General features: G+C 56.0%; 1 protein-coding gene across 1 annotated transcript in view; it reads right to left on the reverse strand.

The window, feature by feature from the left end:
- Nucleotides 1-1,535: 1,535 nt before the first annotated feature.
- The window catches only part of LOC123030207 (valosin containing protein), a 19,274-nt gene continuing 455 nt past the window's right edge, over nucleotides 1,536-20,354 (reverse strand). Inside the window, exons 2-17 of the mRNA XM_044443933.1 lie at nucleotides 15,767-15,878; nucleotides 14,864-15,036; nucleotides 14,140-14,282; nucleotides 12,396-12,526; nucleotides 11,686-11,817; nucleotides 11,365-11,467; nucleotides 10,243-10,376; nucleotides 9,553-9,688; nucleotides 8,470-8,582; nucleotides 6,716-6,880; nucleotides 6,490-6,612; nucleotides 5,471-5,683; nucleotides 3,671-3,979; nucleotides 2,772-2,927; nucleotides 2,500-2,654; nucleotides 1,536-1,984 (exon numbers count right to left, since the gene is read on the reverse strand). Of these exons, the coding sequence (XP_044299868.1) occupies nucleotides 1,879-1,984; nucleotides 2,500-2,654; nucleotides 2,772-2,927; nucleotides 3,671-3,979; nucleotides 5,471-5,683; nucleotides 6,490-6,612; nucleotides 6,716-6,880; nucleotides 8,470-8,582; nucleotides 9,553-9,688; nucleotides 10,243-10,376; nucleotides 11,365-11,467; nucleotides 11,686-11,817; nucleotides 12,396-12,526; nucleotides 14,140-14,282; nucleotides 14,864-15,036; nucleotides 15,767-15,878 (2,404 nt within the window). The 3' untranslated portion in view covers nucleotides 1,536-1,878. The remainder of the gene's footprint in view (nucleotides 1,985-2,499; nucleotides 2,655-2,771; nucleotides 2,928-3,670; nucleotides 3,980-5,470; nucleotides 5,684-6,489; nucleotides 6,613-6,715; nucleotides 6,881-8,469; nucleotides 8,583-9,552; nucleotides 9,689-10,242; nucleotides 10,377-11,364; nucleotides 11,468-11,685; nucleotides 11,818-12,395; nucleotides 12,527-14,139; nucleotides 14,283-14,863; nucleotides 15,037-15,766; nucleotides 15,879-20,354) is intronic.

Here is a 20,354-nt window from a genome sequence, read left to right on the forward strand (position 1 = left end):
CCAGCCAGCCCCAGGGCAGTGGAGGCGAGAAGTGTTCCCACTGCTTTCTCCAGTGCCCGTTCAGCCTGCCACGGACACGCCATTTCCAGCAGCAAGGGGGCACAGCAGCTGCTCTGGCTCCCCCTCCTGTCCTTCCTGGACTGAAAAGCAGCCTGAATGGCTAAGAGACGTGGCGGCAGAACCACGGAATCGGAAGAGCAGAGCTAGAGGGGGCCATGAAGGCCACCGGGTCCAACCCCCTGCTGGTGCAGGACACCAGTTTCCCGCTGTTGGTGACCCAGAAGCACATGTGCTGACTACCACGACCACGACGACCAGAGCGTGCCAGAAAAAGGCCCCCCGCCGTCTTGCCCACTTTGGCTCATGCTCCTGGCCACCCCCGTGGCCACTGCTTCGCGACGGTGGGCAAATGGGTGTGTGTCGACACAGCGGCCAGTGTTCCTGCTTGTGCGGCTGCCACAGAAGCGCTGCCCTTGGGCTTCTGCGGGGAAGAACGATTCTGAACACAAACAAACGCGCACAGCCACGTCCCCAGAAAACCACGGCAAGCGGAGCTGCTGAAATTATCGTAATTGGTCTGCGGGTGGAATACAGTCATTGAGTGACAAAGGGTGAGCACAGAAAGAGAAATGCGAACTGAACGATAATCAGAGGGCAGGGCCCGCCTGGTATTAATGCAAGCGGCTTCCGCACCGGAGCTGCGTTCTGCAAAGTTACGGTCCTTTTCTAAGTATCCCACCACTGAAAGGGCACTGGATGTGGCTCGTTAAGCTCATTTAGTCACACCCTACACTTTTCCTTTGTGATTCTAAGATTGGGAGGGTACACGCCACTGGGAGCTTCTCTTATTCAACCTTTCCTAGAACAAATTTAATTTCTACTCGGGTGGTCTCGCTGAATCATGCCTCAAGCCAGTCACAGGCCAGTACTGGGAAGTTGGTTAACTCAAGTTGGTTGTTCCAGCTGCCTTTGGCAGTGAAGCTTCTGGTAGAAGCGACGCGCACGCAGCCCCTGCGAACTGGGTCTAGTGGAGCACAGCAGCAAAGCACCGCGGACTAGCCAGCCTCACCTGCCACGAATCCCCCGAGGCCTTCAGAGAAGGCACCCCTCTCCCCCCAGCGGCCCCACAACCATCCACTGCTTCCACACAGGGTGACTGAGCTGATCAACACAAAACGCCCTGAGCACTCGAAGCTGCTGCACAAATGCTGGGGAGAAGAGGGCAGAGCCACGTCCAGGCAGGCAGCGTGAGCTGCCGCAAGAGAAGTCGGGGCTTGTCTGAAGCAATCCCACCACAGCAGCCCAGGTGCATCGGACTCCCGGAGGGCCTCTTCCCAAGGCAGGCCCTGCTTCCTGTGGGCCCAGAGTACACCATGCCTGCTGTTGAGAGAGGCATTTCCCTTTTTTCCCCAAGAGAAGAAATCACAAGCTCCAGGGAAACGCACCAAGGCCTGTTTTCAGAGGTATCCATGGCCAGGATGAACAATAAAAGCAGACATGAGGACTCCCAGAAACAGAGGAAGGTGGAAGCCGGCTTGAAGTTATGGGATTTTTTTTATTTTGGGGTTTTTAAATTGTTTTTGTTTTTACAGGCTATTGTTGTACCCGTTGCTAAAGCTGCTGATTCTGCCATAAAACTAGAACAGAAATTTCCCAGAAGTGCAGTCAGTCCCCCTCCGCGCAAACTGCCCACCTGCCTCCCAGCCAATCCAGCCAGCCAGCCAACCGCCTTGCATTTACAGCAGACTCCAGCGCACAGAACCCGACACGCAGCTACATGGGTCTGACCGAGGAATGAGGAAGCCAGGAGTCCACAACTGCTGGAATTGCCGTGTACAGCGTGGCCTGCCCTGGAATTTGGTCCACTCCGGCAGCCCTTTAACCATACAGATCGTCGTCGTTGTCTTCGCTGTAAACATTTCCGCCCCCGCTGCCTCCTGTGCCCTGGCTTGGTCCGGCACCGCCTTGGTTACCTGACGGGAATCTGCAAGAGGTGGAGCACGAGCAGTGGGGATCAAACGCCCACCAGTGGACGGCTGGAGGCCCCGGCTGGGGAGTCGCCAGGTGGCCACAGAGCACGGCTCCCAGCGCCTGGCCAGGCCAGCGTGGGGCGACGGGATCCCCGCGCCTGCTGCGGGGCGCTGTACGCAGGAAGTGTGATGGGGGCCCTTCCCCAGATGGAGCAGCACCACACGGCTCAGGCCACGCGGCACCGCACTGCCCACGGGGGAGGCCACGCCTCCCCTCGGACTCGCCTGCCGGCCTCAGGCTATTCTGCCACGAGAAACCGCCGGCCCTGCCCGGATGATCCCAGGAAGGGGAGCGGGTGTAGCAGCAGTGCTGGGCATGGGCAGGACCGCCGTGACTGCAGAGCCGAGACCCCCGCCCGAGTGCGCATGTCCCCCTTGCCCGTACCGGTGCCTGAGGCGGAAGCGCGTGTGCTGGAAGGGGGCTCCCGGGAACGCGGCCGTCCGCTCCCCACCACGCTGCCCCGGTTACCTGAAGCTGCCGAAGCCTCGGCTTTGCTGCAAGGTTTGCGCGAACATCTCGTATTTGCGGATGTCGTTGTCACTGACGGAGCGACGGGCGAAGCGCATGGCTTCCTCAAAATGATCGCGCCGGATCTCAGGCACCGGGTCGTCCTCCTCCACTTCCTAGACAGCGAAGACGCAGCTCTCAGCTTGAGGTGCGGGCTGTGGCCGCCTGCCGGCCAGGCACGCCCTACGGACACCCGGTCCCTCCCAGCAGGCAGACCCGGGCAAGGCACTCACCATGGCAGAAGGGTTCGTCTGCCGCTCCCGCTCCCGCCGGATCTCGCTCTCAATGGACTCGCGAATGGCCAGCTTGCAGGCCCGCTGGCAGATCTCCGTGAGGTCGGCTCCCGAGAAGCCGTTGGTCATTTTGGCCAGGAACTCGAGGTCCACATCCTGAGGAGATGAGGCAGGCCCACGTGTCACGTACCCCACACATCCCTTCCTGCACGCGCGCCTACCGTGCCGCGCTGCTGCAGCCATTCGGCCGACTCCAGGAACGACAGCCAGGTGGGCCCGGCCGACCCACTCCAGCCACGTCCTTCCCAGGCCCGGGCGAGAGGGACCGAGAGCGGCTCCTGCAGCAGCAAGAGCTGCTCCCCCGGGCGCCCCCGCTTTCTGGAAGGCGCAGGAGGGGTGCTGCTCAAGGGCACACCCAAGGAGTTGCCTTCCCGAGCCACCTCTGCCCCAGCCGGCGGCGGCCAGCGTCAGCCTCCAAAGAGGCCCAGTTCCCCTTCCTTCCCAGCGGCCTCTCCCACAGCTGCACCCAGAGCATGTCCCTCGCCTGCATTCGCCTGCCTGAACGCCCTGGGCAGAGGCTTCAACGCAGAAGCGCAGCGCATGGAATCGGCCCCCTTTTTCCACATGGTGTGGCAGCCAGAGCTTCCCAGGCGTGGGGCCCGTGCACTCGCTGCGGCCAGAACAGTGATGCTCGCCTCCTTCTAGGCGGGATGGCAGGCGAGCATCTGATGACCCCCCGACTGGGAAAGGACGGGGCCCTGGGCATGGAAGCGGGGCCACGGGGCAAAGGGTCCTGTCGGGTCCATCCCTGGCCGCAGGATGCCCCCCAGGCCTTCCTGAGTACGGGCACGGGCCCCTCCGCACGCCAGCCCCGCGCACGCTCCTCGGCACACACTCGCCTTGGCGACAGGCGACTTCCGCAGGTTGGCCTTGAGGATGGCCACGCGAGACTTCTCATCGGGGAGCGGGATGTAGATCAGCTGGTCCAGGCGCCCGGGGCGCAGAATAGCGGGATCGATGATGTCCGGCCGGTTGGTGGCGCCAATGATGAAGACGTTCTTCTTGGTCGACATGCCGTCCATCTCGGTGAGGATCTGGTTGATGACTCTGTCTGCGGCGCCGCCCCCGTCGCCGATGTTCCCACCGCGAGCCTTCGCAATGGAGTCCAGCTCGTCGAAGAACAGCACGCAGGGCGCTGCCTGGCGGGCCTGTGTGGAGGGAGCGGCGTGGAGGGTAGCGCTGCCCGCGGGGCACCCTGCCCGGGCAGCTGCCACGGCCCTTCCTGTGGCTCCGATGCAGTGGGCTCACGGGCCACGCGCCACTCCATTGTCCTTCAAGGGCCACGTCCTTTAAGTGTGTGGGCGAGGCCTTCTGGGCTGCCCTCTCCCCCAAGAGCATTACTTTACCCAACTGCCCCACTCACCGCTGGGGTGGGTGGGTGGGCGGGCGGCGGCGGCAGATGGGCCGGCAGGCTCAGCCTGGGCCGATTCCCCGCCAAAGCCCAGCTGCCGCCCTGTGCTCACCAGGGCAGTGGTGGCGAGTGCGTGACTCGCCCGTGGCTACAGTGCTGCAACCAGGACGGAAGCCACTGCTCCGGCGAGGCTGCGAGACACCGAGAGCTGCGCCTCTGGAGTTCTCCGCATTTCCGGAGGCAACGCTCTGAGGTGCGTCTGGGTGGGACGAGGAAACATCACGGTGGTCAAGCGCTTGATCACGGTGGTCAAGCGCTGTGACCACGCGAAGGGGGAAACTGAGGGGCGGAACTGAGAAACCGAACAGCACACAACTGTCGTGCCGTTGTGCAGACCTGCAGTGCACCCAAGGCCCCGTCTGGACGTCCCTGGCAGCAGGGAAGCACAGTGGTCCTAGGCGCTGCTGGAGAAGGCAGATGGCCACAATTCCAGAAGATGCCAAGCAGTGGGGCTCTTGGCTTACAATTCAAGGACAAATGCTGGTTTATAACATTATGAATGGCTTGGAAAAAATAAGGAACTCATTTTCTGTTGCTTACACTACGGATTTGGTGGAAGTCCCACATAGGCTTCGTCCTGAAAAATAAACGCATCAAAATGCCCTGCTGTTGGATGGAAAAGGAGCCACTTTTTGGCTCCAGACTAACTACCTCAGGCAAATCCAGTGTTGCCTATAAAAAGGCCCTGGGTGCAGTAAATGTTTTCCCCAGAACATCTGAATTGCCCTAAGAATGGATCTAACTTAGTAGAGGTAATTAAGACTTGATTTTCTCTGCAGCTACAGGTAGCAGTAAAATCTGCATAACAATGTTTAGCCTATTAACCTTCAATCTGCCTAACAAGAGTTTGGCCTGCAAACTTTCAACCACCATACCCTCAAAGGATTTTGATTCTGTTTGCTGGAAATTTTAGCTGTCTTTGCTTTTGAAAGAGGTTAAGACAACCTGTAGTCAAGTCTGTGATAAATTTGCCATATAAGCAGTGAAAATTCAGGATTTTGCAATGTCAGCCGCTCTAACACCACTGCAGGTAGCTAAGGAAAAGCTCCACGCTCAGCAGCAGTATACCTTTGATTCGCAAGCACACACTGTCCCGTTCCAAGGAGCTTCTTGGGGTCCACAGCAGAAGCCAAGTGCTGCGCTGGAAAGCCAAGCCAGACGCAGCACAGACATCGTTAAGTGAGCGCACTCCAGAACCAGAGATGTCCAGGGTCAGACAGAGCCTTACCTTGTCAAAGATCTCGCGCACATTGGCCTCCGACTCTCCAAACCACATGGTGAGCAGCTCTGGACCCTTGATGGAGATGAAGTTGGCCTGGCATTCATTGGCAATGGCTTTGGCCAGCAGGGTCTTCCCACAACCAGGAGGTCCATAGAACAACACGCCTTTGGAGGGGGTCATGCCAAACTTGAGGAATTTGTCAGGATGTTCTACTGGGTACTGAAGAAGCAGAAAGTTCAACGTCAGCCCAGGGCGGGGGAGAGCAAGCTGCGTGGGGCTCTGTCCCACAGAAATCATGACAAAGGGGCCTGGTGGAGGCAGATTAAGGCATTCGCAGTGTGGCCGCCACAGCTAAACGGAACAAACAGTGGCAGAACAATCCTGCGCCTGAAAGCCATTCCGCCAGGAGCCCAGAGAAAGCAGTCCCCAGATGGCCACTGTTCTGAAGCTAGTCATTAGGAGCACTGTTCCCGGGGATGTAAAGGAACACAACCGGTTGCTTTTAGCTTTAGAAACACAGAGCAAGTTCACAGCTAGGTTTCTTGGCAAATGTGTCAACCAAAACCACAGGTCACATTACAGGCATCTTGGTTTTGTAAGAAGACTTGGCACGCATGAAAAACAGCTAAGGGAACAGACAAAACCCTTGCACTGCAGGGCCTCCTTGTTCACTCAACTTGTCCAAGACCCGCATGCCGTCCGTAATCTAGCTAGGACCACCACCCACGCGGCATCCTGAAGAAACACTCTTCACGCGGACCCAGCTTGAGTGCAAAGAACATTTGCTCATCTGGCTTCCTCCCAGAGCTCCTGGCACAAGTGCCTCCACTTACGCAGAAAAGCAGGAGGGTCTGCCCCGCAGCGTGCTCCCATGCTGCCGCTGCTCCCCGCTCGACGCCATCCACAAAGGCGACGCATGACGGATGCGGGCGGGCAGAGTGCAACACTCGGCCTCAGCCTGGGTTCACGCAAGCAAGAGCCAGCTCTGGCTTAGCGATCGGGAGTCCTGGGGCAGGGGCTCTCACCTGTACAAGCTCCTGGAGTTCTCGCTTAACATCTTCCAAGCCCCCGATGTCTTGCCAGGTCACCTGGGGGACCTCTACCACAGTCTCACGCAGGGCTGACGGGTTGCTCTGGCTCAGGGCCCACTGGAATTTGCAAGGAGAGGGTGAGAGGCGGTTCACTACCGTTTCAGGCCGACAGGATCTGCACAATCTCCTGGCACAGCTGCCTGTGCGGAGAGCAGCTTACCCTGAAATCGTCCATGGTCACGGCCAGCGAGTTCATGACCTCGGCATCAATGGTCTCGTCCTCGAGGTCAATGAGGTCCATCTTCTTCCGGATGGCCTGCAGGGCTGCCTCGGAGCACAGCGCAGCCAGGTCTGCCCCCACATGGCCGTGGGTCTCATTGGCCACCTGCAGCGAAAGGGGCACAAATGAGCACTCCGGTGGGCAGTTCCATCCCAAAGGAGATGGGGCAGAAACCCAACGGTGGCCCCAGGCGGTTGCCTGAAGATGCCCAAATCGTAGCAGATGCAGAACTATCCCCCTGCAGGGGGAATGGCAGGCGGTCGCTGGCACTCTTTGGGCTGGCTTCGTGTGTGTGCCGGCTGTGCCGGGGATATAGCTGGCATCGCTATCTTCTGCGTCCTCCTCCTCCAGACTTAAGGCTGCAGCCCAAGCTCTGCAGGGGCTGCTGAGGCTGGTCAGCATTTTACCACCCCGTCCTGAGAAACCAACACCGAATAACGCCGAGGCGAAACAAAGCACCACCTCCCCAGGCGAGACTCGCAGTTAAGAGCACTGCCACAGTGGCCACAGCCTTAGGTTGCACTCCCAGCAGCAGCCCGTGGGGCACCGGGGAGGAAGAAACAGAGCAGTGGCTGCGCTTCACGCGCGCTCGTTCCAGTACCGTCCTGAACGGGGCATGGGGCTCCGTTCCTCTGCGGCTGGCGTGGGCCCCCGAACGCAGGCCAACCCTCATCTAGCGAAGCGACAGTCATCTCCAGCCTCCCGCCTGGCCACAGGCCTCCTCCCCTCGGGCCGCAATCACTAGCCACTCCCCTTCTCGTTTCACCAAGGAGTCCAGCAAAAGCGCTGGAGCTCTTGAACAAAAGCCCAGATGCAGCAGTGAAATGGATGAGGGGGAAGAAGATGGGTGGAACTGGGCGAGGAAGTTGCCAGCTCTGGAGGGGGTTCTGCGTCCAGTCCTGGAGGGGCTGCCCCTCCTTGCGGCTGCTCCAGAACTCAGTGTTTTCTGAAGGGCTGTAATCCCACCTGCAATGTCTGCCCTGCTCCCCCGGAACCAGGCATCGGCTGCACCCACGTGGGGCTGCTGCGATACCCCCTTTGGAGGGGCTGCATCTGGAGGAAAAATGCAGCCACTTGGGGGCTGGAGAGTGCCAGGGAAGCAGGAAAAGCAGCTCCCGTTTTGCAGCAGCTGTGCCAGCGGCCGTGAGGTGATGGGCACCGGAACTCGGAAGCCACGCCCGGCACCAGGGCCACCTCCAATATTTCAGGAAGGGATTTCCCCGCCCCCTCCAAAGATGTCGAGGACCTGCTCTGCCACTGAGCGGATTCAAAAGACCGGCACGAACCTTTAAAGCCCTACATTACTTGGGGGCTTCCTGCTGAGGGACCAACTGTGCCCATATAATCTTGCCCGTGCACCAAGTTGCTTGCACATCTGAGGTCCAGAGTCTCCTCGGTGATGGCCCCAATCCTGAAGCTCCCTTCCGACTGACACGTGCCGGTGCCTTTTGTACAGGTAGGTATTCAGAGGAGCAGTAACGATACTTCCCACTTAAAGCTGCTCTTAGCCGAATTCGGAATCGGCTTAATGCGTCCAGGGCGACTTGGCAAAGCGCCCTGACCCCTCGCTACTGTGCCTGTTAGCTTAAAAATCACTTTTGCTGCGTTTTATGGCCTATTGTGAACGTTCAACTCGGGCAACGTAAACCAGTTTTAAGTGAACATATTTCTTTGAAGAAAAACAGCAAAGGAACCTGCTCTAGATCGACATCATCGGCCAGCTTCATGTTCTTCGTGTGGATCTGCAAAATCTCCAGGCGGCCAGTAGCATCCGGAATGCCAATATCCACCTCCCTGTCAAAGCGACCTGTGGAACACCAGAGGAAACGGCGCGTTTGCTTCCGCGGGCAGAATCTCAAACTGTCCGAACGCTCATCTCGATCACCCCAATGGGTCAGGACACGCTGGCAGGCAAGGCGCCCAAAGGACGGAACCACACAGCCCAGAGGCAACCATGCTCTACATTCCCACAAACGCCAGCCTCCCACGGCACTTGGTTATGGCCTGCGGCGCCATGCCAGCACTGCTGACCGGCTGAGGGGCCATTTCCGATCAAGCCAAAGGGCACAGATACTGAGAATGGGGCTGAAGTGGCTGGCAAGCCGCCGGGTCAGCCAGATCTTTCCTGGCAAGCCAGCCTCACTGCCACGCTCGCCCCAGAGACTTCCTTGCAGCTGTTCTCCCATCAGAGCAGAGGCCCAGCAGCTGCCCAGCAATGAGACCACTTCAGACTAATAACGAACCAGAGATGTGATTATTCCTACACCAAGCCCCCCACCTCCCTACATGCAGAGTATTCATTTATTTTCCCCCCTCCGAAACGTTTTTCCACAGTGTGCCAATTCCCACCTGCAACTTGAAGTGATGCGATCAAGGAAAAGGCTGCCGACTCATTTCTGCCATGGCACATGTGAACTAGGCCAGAGGCCGAAGTGAGGAGCCAGCCAATCTTGCGCTCTGCTGCCCCCTCGGTTTACTCAGTGCCCCGACCGGCCCGCCAAAGGCTGTGTGGAGGAGTGCTCTGGCTCACACCTGTGCAGTGGCCCAGAGCTGCAGAGGCCGTCCACAGCCCGTGCAAACCTGGCCTTCCCCCAGAAACGGCAAATGTTACGCGGGAGGCTGCGGCCCTCCAGGCACTGGGTGCCATGCTCTCGAAACCCCAGGATGCTGCGGGGGTGTGCCACTTCCCTGACGCCACCCCAGGCGTAAAGCACCAGCCAACGTGTACCAAACTGCGGCTTCCCCACCCACCGGAAGAACCAGACAGGCCTTGTTACCAAATCGCCGGAGTGCCGGATCGATGCTGTTAGGTCTGTTGGTCGCGGCCATCACAATCACGTGCGCTCGCTGCTTCAGGCCATCCATGAGCGTCAGCAGCTGCGACACGATGCGCCGCTCCACCTCGCCATGTGTCTGTGGAGAGCAGGTGACAGTGAGACGATCAGACGGGAGAAGGCCCGGCTTCACATCACAACCTGACGTGGATCCCCACAAAGCGTGCCAGGAGACAAGCTCACCAACGAGGGGGACAGGCGCCTGCGCACGACGTCCTTTGCCGAAGCACACGCTCAAACGCAGGCTTTGATGCAGGGCCCCACAGAGCCACGGGGCAAGTGGCACCAGGGGGCTGGCAGGCTACACTCGCTAGGACGTGCCTGCCTGCCACACGACCCTCCTTGTCCCTCAGAGGTCCTGTTCGGAGATGGAACACTGAAGCGAACATGAGAAGGGCATGCAGTTACCTCTTCAGTGAAACGCAGAGAACTGAGCATGTGTGCATGGCCACGGGGAAGAAAAGTCTGAAGAGCTGACTCTTAGAACGAAGAACTGGGACCTAGTGACACAACCATGGGGAGGCACCGCCGGCGCTGCAACACGTCGCTAAGCCCCGCTCACGCATTTAATTTCAAAGTGTGGTGCCCACAAACGGAGCGCCGACAGTCCCCACACGGCAGCAAAACACTCACCTTCTCCCTTTTTGGAGCAATGGCATCTAGCTCATCGATGAAGATGATGGCAGGAGCGTTCTTTTCAGCCTCCTCAAAGGCCTTCCGCAGATTACTCTCTGACTCGCCTGCCAATTTGCTCATTATTTCAGGACCTGCGAAAAAACAGAGAAGCTGCACTCACATAGGAAGGAAATGGAGGACTGCTTCTAAATGAGGATAAGCCGGGCTGCCAACCCGAGCCTAGCAATAGGGTGGGTTTCTAAATCCTTTCAGTACTACTCCTGGCTGTCTGTACCGCTTCTCAACCAGGCTCTGCAGCTGGTTTTGATTCAGAAATGGAAGGAACAGTCTTAAAATACTGAAAAGGAGATACAAAAGTCACCATCTTCTTTGTACCTGATATTGACTGCATGGCACTGACCTGAGAACTTCCTGCAAGTGTCTTGAGAGACCCTGAGGTTTCCAAGGAGACAGGTTCTCTACAGACTGCCTAGCCTGGCAAAGTCTTTCATAAACACACAGTGCTCAAGGGAAGAATAAGGATTCTCCCATGAGACAAGGCAAAACTGCTATCTTGTATCTGTGCAGACAACCTTGTTTTAAACTGGTTTAGTGTTATGTATTTTTATTACCTTGTTCAGGAGGAAACTGCTCTCTTTTAACACTAAACTATGGTTTTTTTCCTGCAATTTTTATAGTATAGGCTGCCTAGAAAAATAGCTTAAACAAAACAAGCATAAAACTAGTGAGACCTGACCCAGATCAATGCAGAATTTTACTTCTCTCTTTGACATAAGGACTGAAGAGCAGGAAATGACCTCTGCACAGGAAGAAGGGCGCCGGAGGAGAGGAAGCGCACCACTTCAAGTCTGCCAGAAAGTGCCAGCCACTCAGGCGTATCGTGCAACCCACAACTCCACTCAGAGATGCACACACTGAAATGGAGATGTCGCCGCAGGAGGGACACTTCTGCTCGCAGAGAACTGAACTGCCGCCTCATGAAAAGTGTCCTCGCGAGGAAACACGCACTGGGAGGAACGTCTGCATCCGAGGGTCACTCCCCTCCACCCTGCTGCCTCCCTAGTCAAGCAAGCATGCAGCTCCACTCATCCACACACACAGCTGTTGCCTCGCGCTCACCATTGATCAGGAAGAAGAAGGCTCCCGTCTCATTCGCCACGGCTCGGGCAATCAGGGTCTTCCCAGTGCCAGGCGGCCCATACAGCAGGATCCCACGGGGAGGCTAGAACGTGCGGGTAAGACCGAGCTCCAGTCAAGCCCCAGCAGGGGCACACAGGAAAGGTTTCTGGAGCTGCCAGGACACTCTTTAAATATGGTCCCAACATATGGCTGCCTCTGCATGCTGCCAGCACAAGAGGCCCCGGCCTCGGCCCCCAGAGCATGATGCCAGCCTTCGGCAGGGCCGGGCAACAGGATTCTCCGACCGAGCCAGGTACCCACCTTCACACCAATCGCCTTGAAGAGAGCGGGGTGTCTGAGGGGGAGTTCCACCATTTCCTTGATCTGAGCCAGCTGTTTTCGGCAGCCTCCAATGTCATCATAGCCCACTTCGTTCAGGGATTCCTCTTCATCCTGGGAGGGGACAAGCCATGAAAGCGCAAAGGACCCGGAGGTCGACCAGAGCAGCAACCATGTCCAACCGGTTTGAAAGGAACGAGTCCCCAGACTCCTCTATCTTCATGGCCTCACTAAGTTCCAGGATCAGCCTATCTGGGTTTTCCTAACCGGTTCCCCTTCCCATACTCATGCTGAGTATTTCCATCATTTTAAGCATTCACTGGTCCCGAGTGGCACAGCGGCCAAGAGTCTGAACCTCTCAGCTTGCAGTTCTGCACGCCTGCTTCATTCTTCATAGAAAAGTGCATCATGGGTATTTATTTAGGAAATTTATAGGCCGTCCATTACTGTCATCTCTGGTTGGCTTACAAGATGCCACAGGCTGAGGAATTCCCATGGAGCGGTTGTCTTGGCAGGATCTTTCTGAGAGCAGAGAAGGCCCTTCTTCCTCGAGGGGACCACTCCCTCCAGGGCGGGACGGCGGATGTGGCTGTCAGCTTCCCTCGTCCTAAGACAGGCATTCCCACCCCTTCGCACAGATCTTTCCAAGAGGAAGAAGAAACCCTGTGGAACGAGCCTGAGCCACCACTCACCTCTCGCTTGATCGGCTCTCCCTCACAGTGAATCACGGTGTCCGGCGCGACAATGCAGTAGGGACTCGGGTCCGTCTCCACCACCTTGAACTCTACCGCACGCATCCCTCCACGCACCAGGAAGATGTCCCCTGAAATGGGCAGTGTGTTGACAGGGGCCGACAGGCGCCACCCTCCCCTGGGCGAGGCGCCCGCAGGGGCTGCCACAGCGGTCCACTCCACCACACGGGGAGGAAGCTGCCTACGGGAGTCTTCCTCCAGGGGGCTCCCTCGCTCCAGAAGCTGGCCGCCTGGCCACTGGCAGCAGCCTGGGCCTTCCCAAAGCACGCAGGCGTGAGTGGGAGCGCCGCCCGTCCTCACACACCTCCGCCCACTGTAATCTGCCCCCTGCAGGGAAGCCCACACTGTTCCTCATGAGGAGGCCGCCTGCACGAGTCCCCTGCCAGAAAGGGCCGCCGGACAAGGGGGCTCTGCTGCAAGCTGCCACCACTCGGCCACTGCGGGGATGTCGAGAGCGCGACTCGCTCCACTCGGAAGGTGCTCCAGCGAGCGCAGCCCTGGTGCAGGAGCTCAGAACTGCTCAGAGCTCCCCACGAGAGGCAGCAGCTGGGCAGTGGAGGTGCACGGAGAACGGCACCCGCGTTCAGCACAGGCTAAACGGAAGAGCCGGCTGCCAGAGCTGCAGGTAGGAAAAGCCTCCCGGCGAGGGTCTGGCGGCGCGCGAGCGATCGGCACTACTCGTGCAAGAGCCCAGCTACTCTTCTTCAGACAGGACCGGCAAAGGGTGCCTCGTGCAGCACACACTCCCACCCCCACCCAGAGGTAAAGGCAAACCAAATACAGCATTAAAAAATTCGGATTCCGCGCCCAGGAGCAGCACCCCTCTGAACCCTGGTAGGAGCAGATCACGACTGATGATGGCCACACGGGCACCTGCAGGCTGAGGAGCAGCAGGGCCAATGGCGAGATCCTCTTTACTGCTTGAGAGCCTCCTGCAGGTGCTCGAGAGGTGCCTGCTTGCCTGCCTGCCTGCATCCAGTAGGAAACAGGGCACTAGAACGGACTATCTGATGCAGGAGGGCTCTTCCAATGCTTTGATGGCACGGTTGCTATTCTTTGTTATTTCTCAGCTGCTTTGCGAGTAGAAAGCGTGAACGAATAACTAACTCGTGCCGGTTAGCTTCCCGCCCATCAGTCCCCTCAAAGGAACCAGGGGTGGCAGAGTCCGGGAGAAAGCACAGGAGACGCCCTTTGTCACGGCTGCAGGGATCTCCGCAGCCACTCGACCTTCCTGCAGAGCGCTCATCTCCCCACCTCCACCCACAGCCCCCCGGCATCTCAGCGAGGGCTGACATCAGGTAATCCCAGAGCCTGGTCTCGGCACCCTTGGCAACACCCTCCCACTCAGCAAGGTGCCGTTATGGCTCAGACCAGCCCTCCAGCCCGGGGCTCCTCAGGTTTTTTCCTATGGCGAGTCCCATCAGCCCTGGCAACGGATCACACTGCACTACAGCAAAAACACCCAGTGCGGCCCAGGCTCAGGGCTCGCGCCTGGTGAGAGCAAGCCCGCCTGCAATGCCACCGCTCACGCCACAGCCCCTCCCTTGGGACGACCCAGCAGAGGGTGGGCAGGTCGAGCCACAGGCAGGGGCCCACCCGCCGCCTGAGCCACACTCCGCAGGCTGGGCTCCGGCTCTCTGCTTGCCAGCCCCCTCCCTGCTGCTTGCTTGCTGGGCACCACTACCTTTTCGGATCGGTCTGTAGGCTTCCAGGAAGTATGGCTTGAGGTAGACCTCAAAGAGGTTCCCGGTGATCCCCTCCACGGTGTCATCAATGGGCAACACATGGATGCGCTTGCCGTACTTCACATCTGGACAAGGCTGGATGCTGAAACGAAATGGCGTTTTCGGTCACCCCCAGGGCGGCTTTATTCCTGGACTGAGGTCAGAAAGTTTCCCACCAGCCAGAGGGAAGTATGGGAAGCTATTTCCAAGCCCTGATGAAAGGGCAGGACAACCAACTAAGCATTTCCTTCTGGCAGGGCTCCCTGTGCAGATGCTGCACCTTCCTTTCAAAGACAACAGAGGGACAATGTCATCTGGGAGCACTCGCCAATGTGCAATTCGAACCTGGGCTAATATTGAACACTGATGTTTATTTCTGGGCTGGTTCCTCCTCTGGGCGGCTTAGAGGCTTTTAAAAAATATTACCTGGGGCAGATTAATGACTTCACCTTAAAAGCCATGAATTCAATCGATCGCCGCCAATGTTAAGTCATAAGCAGGACAAGCCAGTTACCCCCAATATTGGCTAACAATTGTCTAAGTAAGGGAATCTGCAACTTGACAAGCAAAAGCTAATGCTCCATCCAGCAGCTGACCAGGTGCTTGGGAGAACTCCTTCCCCACACACCCCTGCCTTACCGGCGAAATGCGTACTGCATGCACAGCCGGACACTGAGCGCTCACCTGATCACGTCTCCAAGGCGCACCCTCAGGTTGTTGCGAACAACCCTGTTCATGCGGATTTTCTCATCAGAACAGGTGTCATCAGACAGGACAATGCAAACTGCCTCTCTCCTCTTCTTCCCTTTCAGCAAGACTGTGTCTCCCCTGAACAGCTGCAACTCGTCCATTTTGGCCTGTGAACAAGTGTGAAAAAATGTGTCGGACATATGCCCAATTCTTCATCGGGATTGCAATCCTGGCTCCCTGAAACTGGCAAAAACCTGTGTTGCGTTGGCTCAATAAATGTTCCCAGATAAGGACACGTATACACAAAGAGAGAGGATGCAAGGCAAAACAGGGACAGATTAAATGAAGCCAGACCAATTTTTTTTTTTTTTTTGAACACACATCTATTTTGATAAAATAGTATGCTTAAACACTGAAGGAATTGGGAGTTAGGTAATGGAGGCTTGTGGGGAAACACATCAGGGTCTTTCACATTAGAGAGAAGCAACGATTTCTGACTGAATTAACCCTCCACACATACAAGGGATTATAACATAAGCCCCAGGAGCAGTTCAGGGGTCAACTGGCTGCCATTTAGCATTTCTGGATGCCACCTTGCTTAAGGAGGAAGAAAGCCACGTGCTCATGCAAGCAACATCTCAGGTTCAGTGTCCAGTCAATGGCTCAGGTAGCAGCCGGGAAGACCTCTTCCTGAAACCTGCGCAGTCGTGCCCAGCTTCCGTACAGCCTGAGGTGCCTGCCTGATCCTGGCAGCCAAGCAGGGCTGGGCCAGGCGGGTTACTTAAATGTTAACTGCTCAGAGAGCTTCAACCATGGCTGGCATAGAATCGAAGCGGCGGCCGCCGCTGCCGCCAGGTACACAACCATGCCAGTTTCCTGCTTCTATGCTGAACGTACCTGGGACAGTGACACAACGCTGTTGTCCTCATTGATAGCTTCGTCAACAATTAGCCGATTGGGCCGGTTCTTCTGCTTGAGAATTGCAGTTGACAAGTCATCAGCTTTGGAGCTGTAATAAGAGAGCAGAGGTGTTGCCGGGAGCTCAGGTAACAGAGCCACACCCTGACTGTTCTCCATCTGTGCATTACTGCCTTTGTTACAGCTGATGTTAAACAAGTGTGAGTAAAAACACTGCCGCATCCTTCGCAACAGAAATACCAAGTTCAACACACAACTGAGAAGTGAAAGTACTCTTAAATACAGTCTGCGACACAGGAGTCTGCCCGGCAGCTCGAGAACAAGCATCCACAACCACTGGCCACTGCATTAAAGGGATAAAAAATAAATCAGCAGATGAGAATTCTGCCACAAAATAAGCCATATGCAGATGCTTTACATTATTACGTGGAAAGAGGGCAGGGCCTCTTGGCATCACATCTTCTGGTAATTCCCAGAATGGCAAGCCTCTCCATCTGCACTTCCCTTCAATAGCAGACAGGTTAACCCATGTGAGCCCCAAAGTCCTGGGACAGCACGAACCAACAAGCTGCACTGGCTTGGTCTAACCAAGTGCACCCTTCGGCTCAGCCATATCAGGATTACTGAAGAAGGATTCAAGGGTGTAAGTAGCTCAAGGCACCTCCCAGGTCGCAGTGGCACCCAGGAAAAGGATGTGCATATTGCGCAAGCCATTTCAGGCTTTGTGGCCAGGGCTCGTCTCCCAAGCGCAGATGGAACGGCACTGCATTATGCTTCTGAGCAATCCAACTTCAATCAGAAGGTGGGTTGCCATGTTGTGCACCAGCTGCAGCCACGGAACTAAGCATTATTCCAGGCAGACTGGGTGAAATAGAGAAGCTTCCTTCTTTCTGGCAATGCTAGAACCTATGTTCATTCAAAGGAACTAAGCTGTGGGAGAATCAGGACAAACAGAAGGTGAACGTCTCCCAGTGAAACTAGGGGATTTATTTATTTATTTTTCAATTTATATCCTGCCTTTTTCCTACAAAGGGTTCAAGGCAGCTTACATTATCTCTCCTCCTCCATCTTATCCCCACAACAACAACAACCCTGTGAGGTAGGTTGGGCTGAGAGTCTGTGACTGGCCCAAAGTCACCCAGTTGGCTCCATGGCTGAGCGGGGACTTGAATCCAGATCCTCTGAGTCCCAGTCCCGTGCTCTTAACTATTACACCACACTGGCTCTCACTGCATCAGGTGGAATGTGGCCACCTGATGCAGTGAGGGCCATCGACCTGGACAGCTTTTAAGGGGGACCCGACGAATTCACAGATGATAAGCTTATCAATGCCTAGTGTGTGTTATCAGTGCCAACGGCTGTGTGGGGCATCTGGTATTGGCGGCAGCAGAGTGCCACACACTCCTGCCCTGCGACGGGCTTCCCAGAGGCACCTGGCCCTACGAGCCGTTTGACCTGGCCCAGCACCGCTTTTCTTAAGTTCTTCGTTGCATCCTCAGGAGCTCATGAGCCACAGCTGCTCCCTGAAGGACCAGTGACAGCAGCGATTCCAAAGGCACTTCAGAGCTGAGAAGTGGAGCAACAGGATCTCACCCCTGGCAGGAGGAAGCTTGCATCTCGCCTGCCGATCATTACTACATCCAACTTCCATTACGCTCCACTGCAGTTTAAGCTGCATGCACAATGCAATCAGAGCCTGCAAGCCAGACAAGCTGGAGCCCTGCAGAATCACGAGGGGACGTCCCAAGGAGATGCAATGCAACCAGTAAATACTCCGGAATTCTACTGAAGAGGGGACCAGCGCCTCTGTAGAAGAGTCTCCCAAGAGACCCACGTTTCAGTCAGAAGTGTTGAAGAAAGTTTTAAAAGGTTAAGACTGAATAAATATTCGCCAAACAACACCAGCTGAGGAAACAAGCTTATTTAACCTTATTTTCATGCTATTATTTCATCCTGAAGTGGACTGAGATAGTGCAGTATCCTACTTCCATGAATGAAACATGAAACTCGCTCTCTCTTTTGTAAGATTCAGGCTGTGCAGAGTCTCCCAGCTAAGCCCCTCCAAGCAGGCTGGGCAGGAGGCTACCTGGTGATGGCAGGAGCTGCAGCCCAGCAAATCCGGTGGGCAGCAGGTGGGGAAGGCTGTCCTGGTGTTGCCTTACCAGCCAACAGATCCAAGTCAAATGTTTAAGCAAAACAAACAGCAAAATACGGACACCTTCTGCTACCAACCACACACACACTTGGGAGAAAAGAGTGGAATCTAATTTATGGAACAAACACTCTTACAATAAAAAACCACATACTGCTCAGTCATCTTGACTATCTCTTCTAACGTGCTCTGCTTTCACAGTGATATAGTGTGGATAATTTCCTTCTATTTTTCTGTGAATTGTTTCATAAAATTAGTGACATAATGCAGACAATCCTTGTCAAACTAGGCAATCAAAGAGACAATACAGGTCAAACCTAAAATCCAACTTGTTATTAACTTTTGTCAGATATCTATTCTTAAGTATCTTCATGTACCAATTAACAGTTTTCAGCATCTCTATACTTTTTCTTACATCTAAGCTTTGTAAAGCAAGTAAGTTGCCATGCCTTAAACTGTTATCAAGCATTCCAAGAGAATACCTTCCATATAAGCATGAACTGTGTTGTGGTAATACTCACACCGTATCAAGCACACGTTTCAAGCTTTTCCAGACAACCCCACCACTGAACTCAGGGAAGCGACTCAAAGCCCCTCTGACATACTGAGTTGAGGAGCATTTATTTATTGGAAACTGGGAGAGCCTATCACAATATCCCAGGGTGCTGCACTCTTCTAGATTAGGAATGAGAATCTGCTACTCCATTTCATTACCCAGGCGTTCGTCTTGAAAATCACAAATACTAAGCAGAGTGAGAGAATAAAGGTCCAAAGCGCAAGGTCCACACTGTCAAGTTAGCTTGCTTAGAGTCAGGAGAGAAAGGAAGATGCTCCAACAGAGCAACATTCACCGTTTGACACTGGCACGTGCAGCTGCAAGGACCAAAACTACGAGCGCCAGTGAGGCTAGCTCAGAGCCTAGTCAGCCAGAAAGACTGCGAATTTAAATGCCTTTGCAAGCAACAGAGCAGACGCGCCAAATGGACTGGGTATGGCAAGGCTTCAGGAACCTGAAGAGCTGCTGTGAAGGGGCATGGCAAGAGAGCACTGCCGTGGGTGAACCCCAGTGTGCAGCAGATCCGCCAGGGGAATTGTCTTGCACCTCCTCAGAAAGGTATTTTATTCCACACTGCAGCAAGTGCATTCAGAAATGGAAGGCAGGATCCCAAGCAGTGACACCTGTGCATTTCAAGTAGCCGGGGCAGTATCAACTGTGTCATCTGAGAACTAGCAGGTCAGAAGAACAAAGACGTGTGCTTCACCCAGAAACAAAAAGTCATCACAATGGAGGAACCCCAAGAAGATACCTTTCCCCTCTAAGCCAGACACACTTAAAAGGGACTTGCTTGCCTGTGTCCAGCTTCCACCTGACACTGCGTGCCAAATTGCAGGTTCCAAACTGACAAATGGGAGCATTCCAGAGCTCAAAGGAACTTCAAATGCCCATCAGTAAAGTGACAATATGGCAAGATAGCCCTCAGCAGAACACCTACCTACTTGGGCAAACTGAACTGGCTTTAGACAGCAAAATGAGAGGAAATAAGATACAAGGCTATTCTTGTAAGCACAGCAACTGGAGCAGGGTTAAATTTTCATGAAGAAATATTTTAAGGGCAGGAAAAGCAGCTTTGGGGGCCTCAGTTTAGTGATAGCTCATTCTGTAAGGAAAATGTTCCAGGTTCAGCATAGGCTCTGCAGGTAGGGCTGTGTAACAATCTGTAACCTCTCTGCTTTTTTAAAAAAAGAAAGAAAAGAAAACCAAGGCTGCAGCCCTATGCACGTTTATCTGGGACTAAGCCCCACTGAACAGGGCTGCAATGAGAGACGCTTTCGAGTATTTCCTGAGAGGGCTCAAGGGCTTTTTGGGAAGAGCTGAACCAGCACCTGAGCAGTGCTAGTCCTGGCTCATTCAAAAATTAAGCTCAGGAGGCGGCGGCAGGAGGACATTCTTCCTACCTGCTCCCCGTGATGGCTGCCACCGCCAGCGCTCTGTGCGGCAAGCACTGGTTCGCGGGCAACTAAGCTGCTGCTACGCCCAAGGGGGCAGGCCCCCCGGGGCAGGCCGCGTTTTTCCAGCGCAGCCGGGGCAAGGCTGAGACGCACGATCCGCCTTGGCGTAATGGAAGATGGCTACGCGGAGGCCTTGCTTCGCCCAGCAGCCTGCCAGGAGCCCCGGCAGGCAGAGCGCCGCCGCAGGAGCCGCGGAGGGCTGCGGGGGCGCCCCCCGAGAAGCCGGCGGCACTCCCGCACGGCGGTTCCCCAGGCCCCGCGCGGCGGGCGGAGGCAGGCGGGCCCCGCTTGCGACGGGCACCACGCCGGCAGCCGCAGCGCGGCGGGCCGCGGGGCGCCTCTCCCGGGCTCTGCCCTCCGCGGGAGCCGGCAGCCGGGCGCGCTCCCCGCGCCGAGGCCTCCGGG

This window comes from Varanus komodoensis, unplaced genomic scaffold (genome assembly GCF_004798865.1).
Source record: "Varanus komodoensis strain SLA01 unplaced genomic scaffold, ASM479886v1 scaffold43, whole genome shotgun sequence".
NCBI classification, from domain to species: Eukaryota; Metazoa; Chordata; class Lepidosauria; order Squamata; family Varanidae; genus Varanus; species Varanus komodoensis.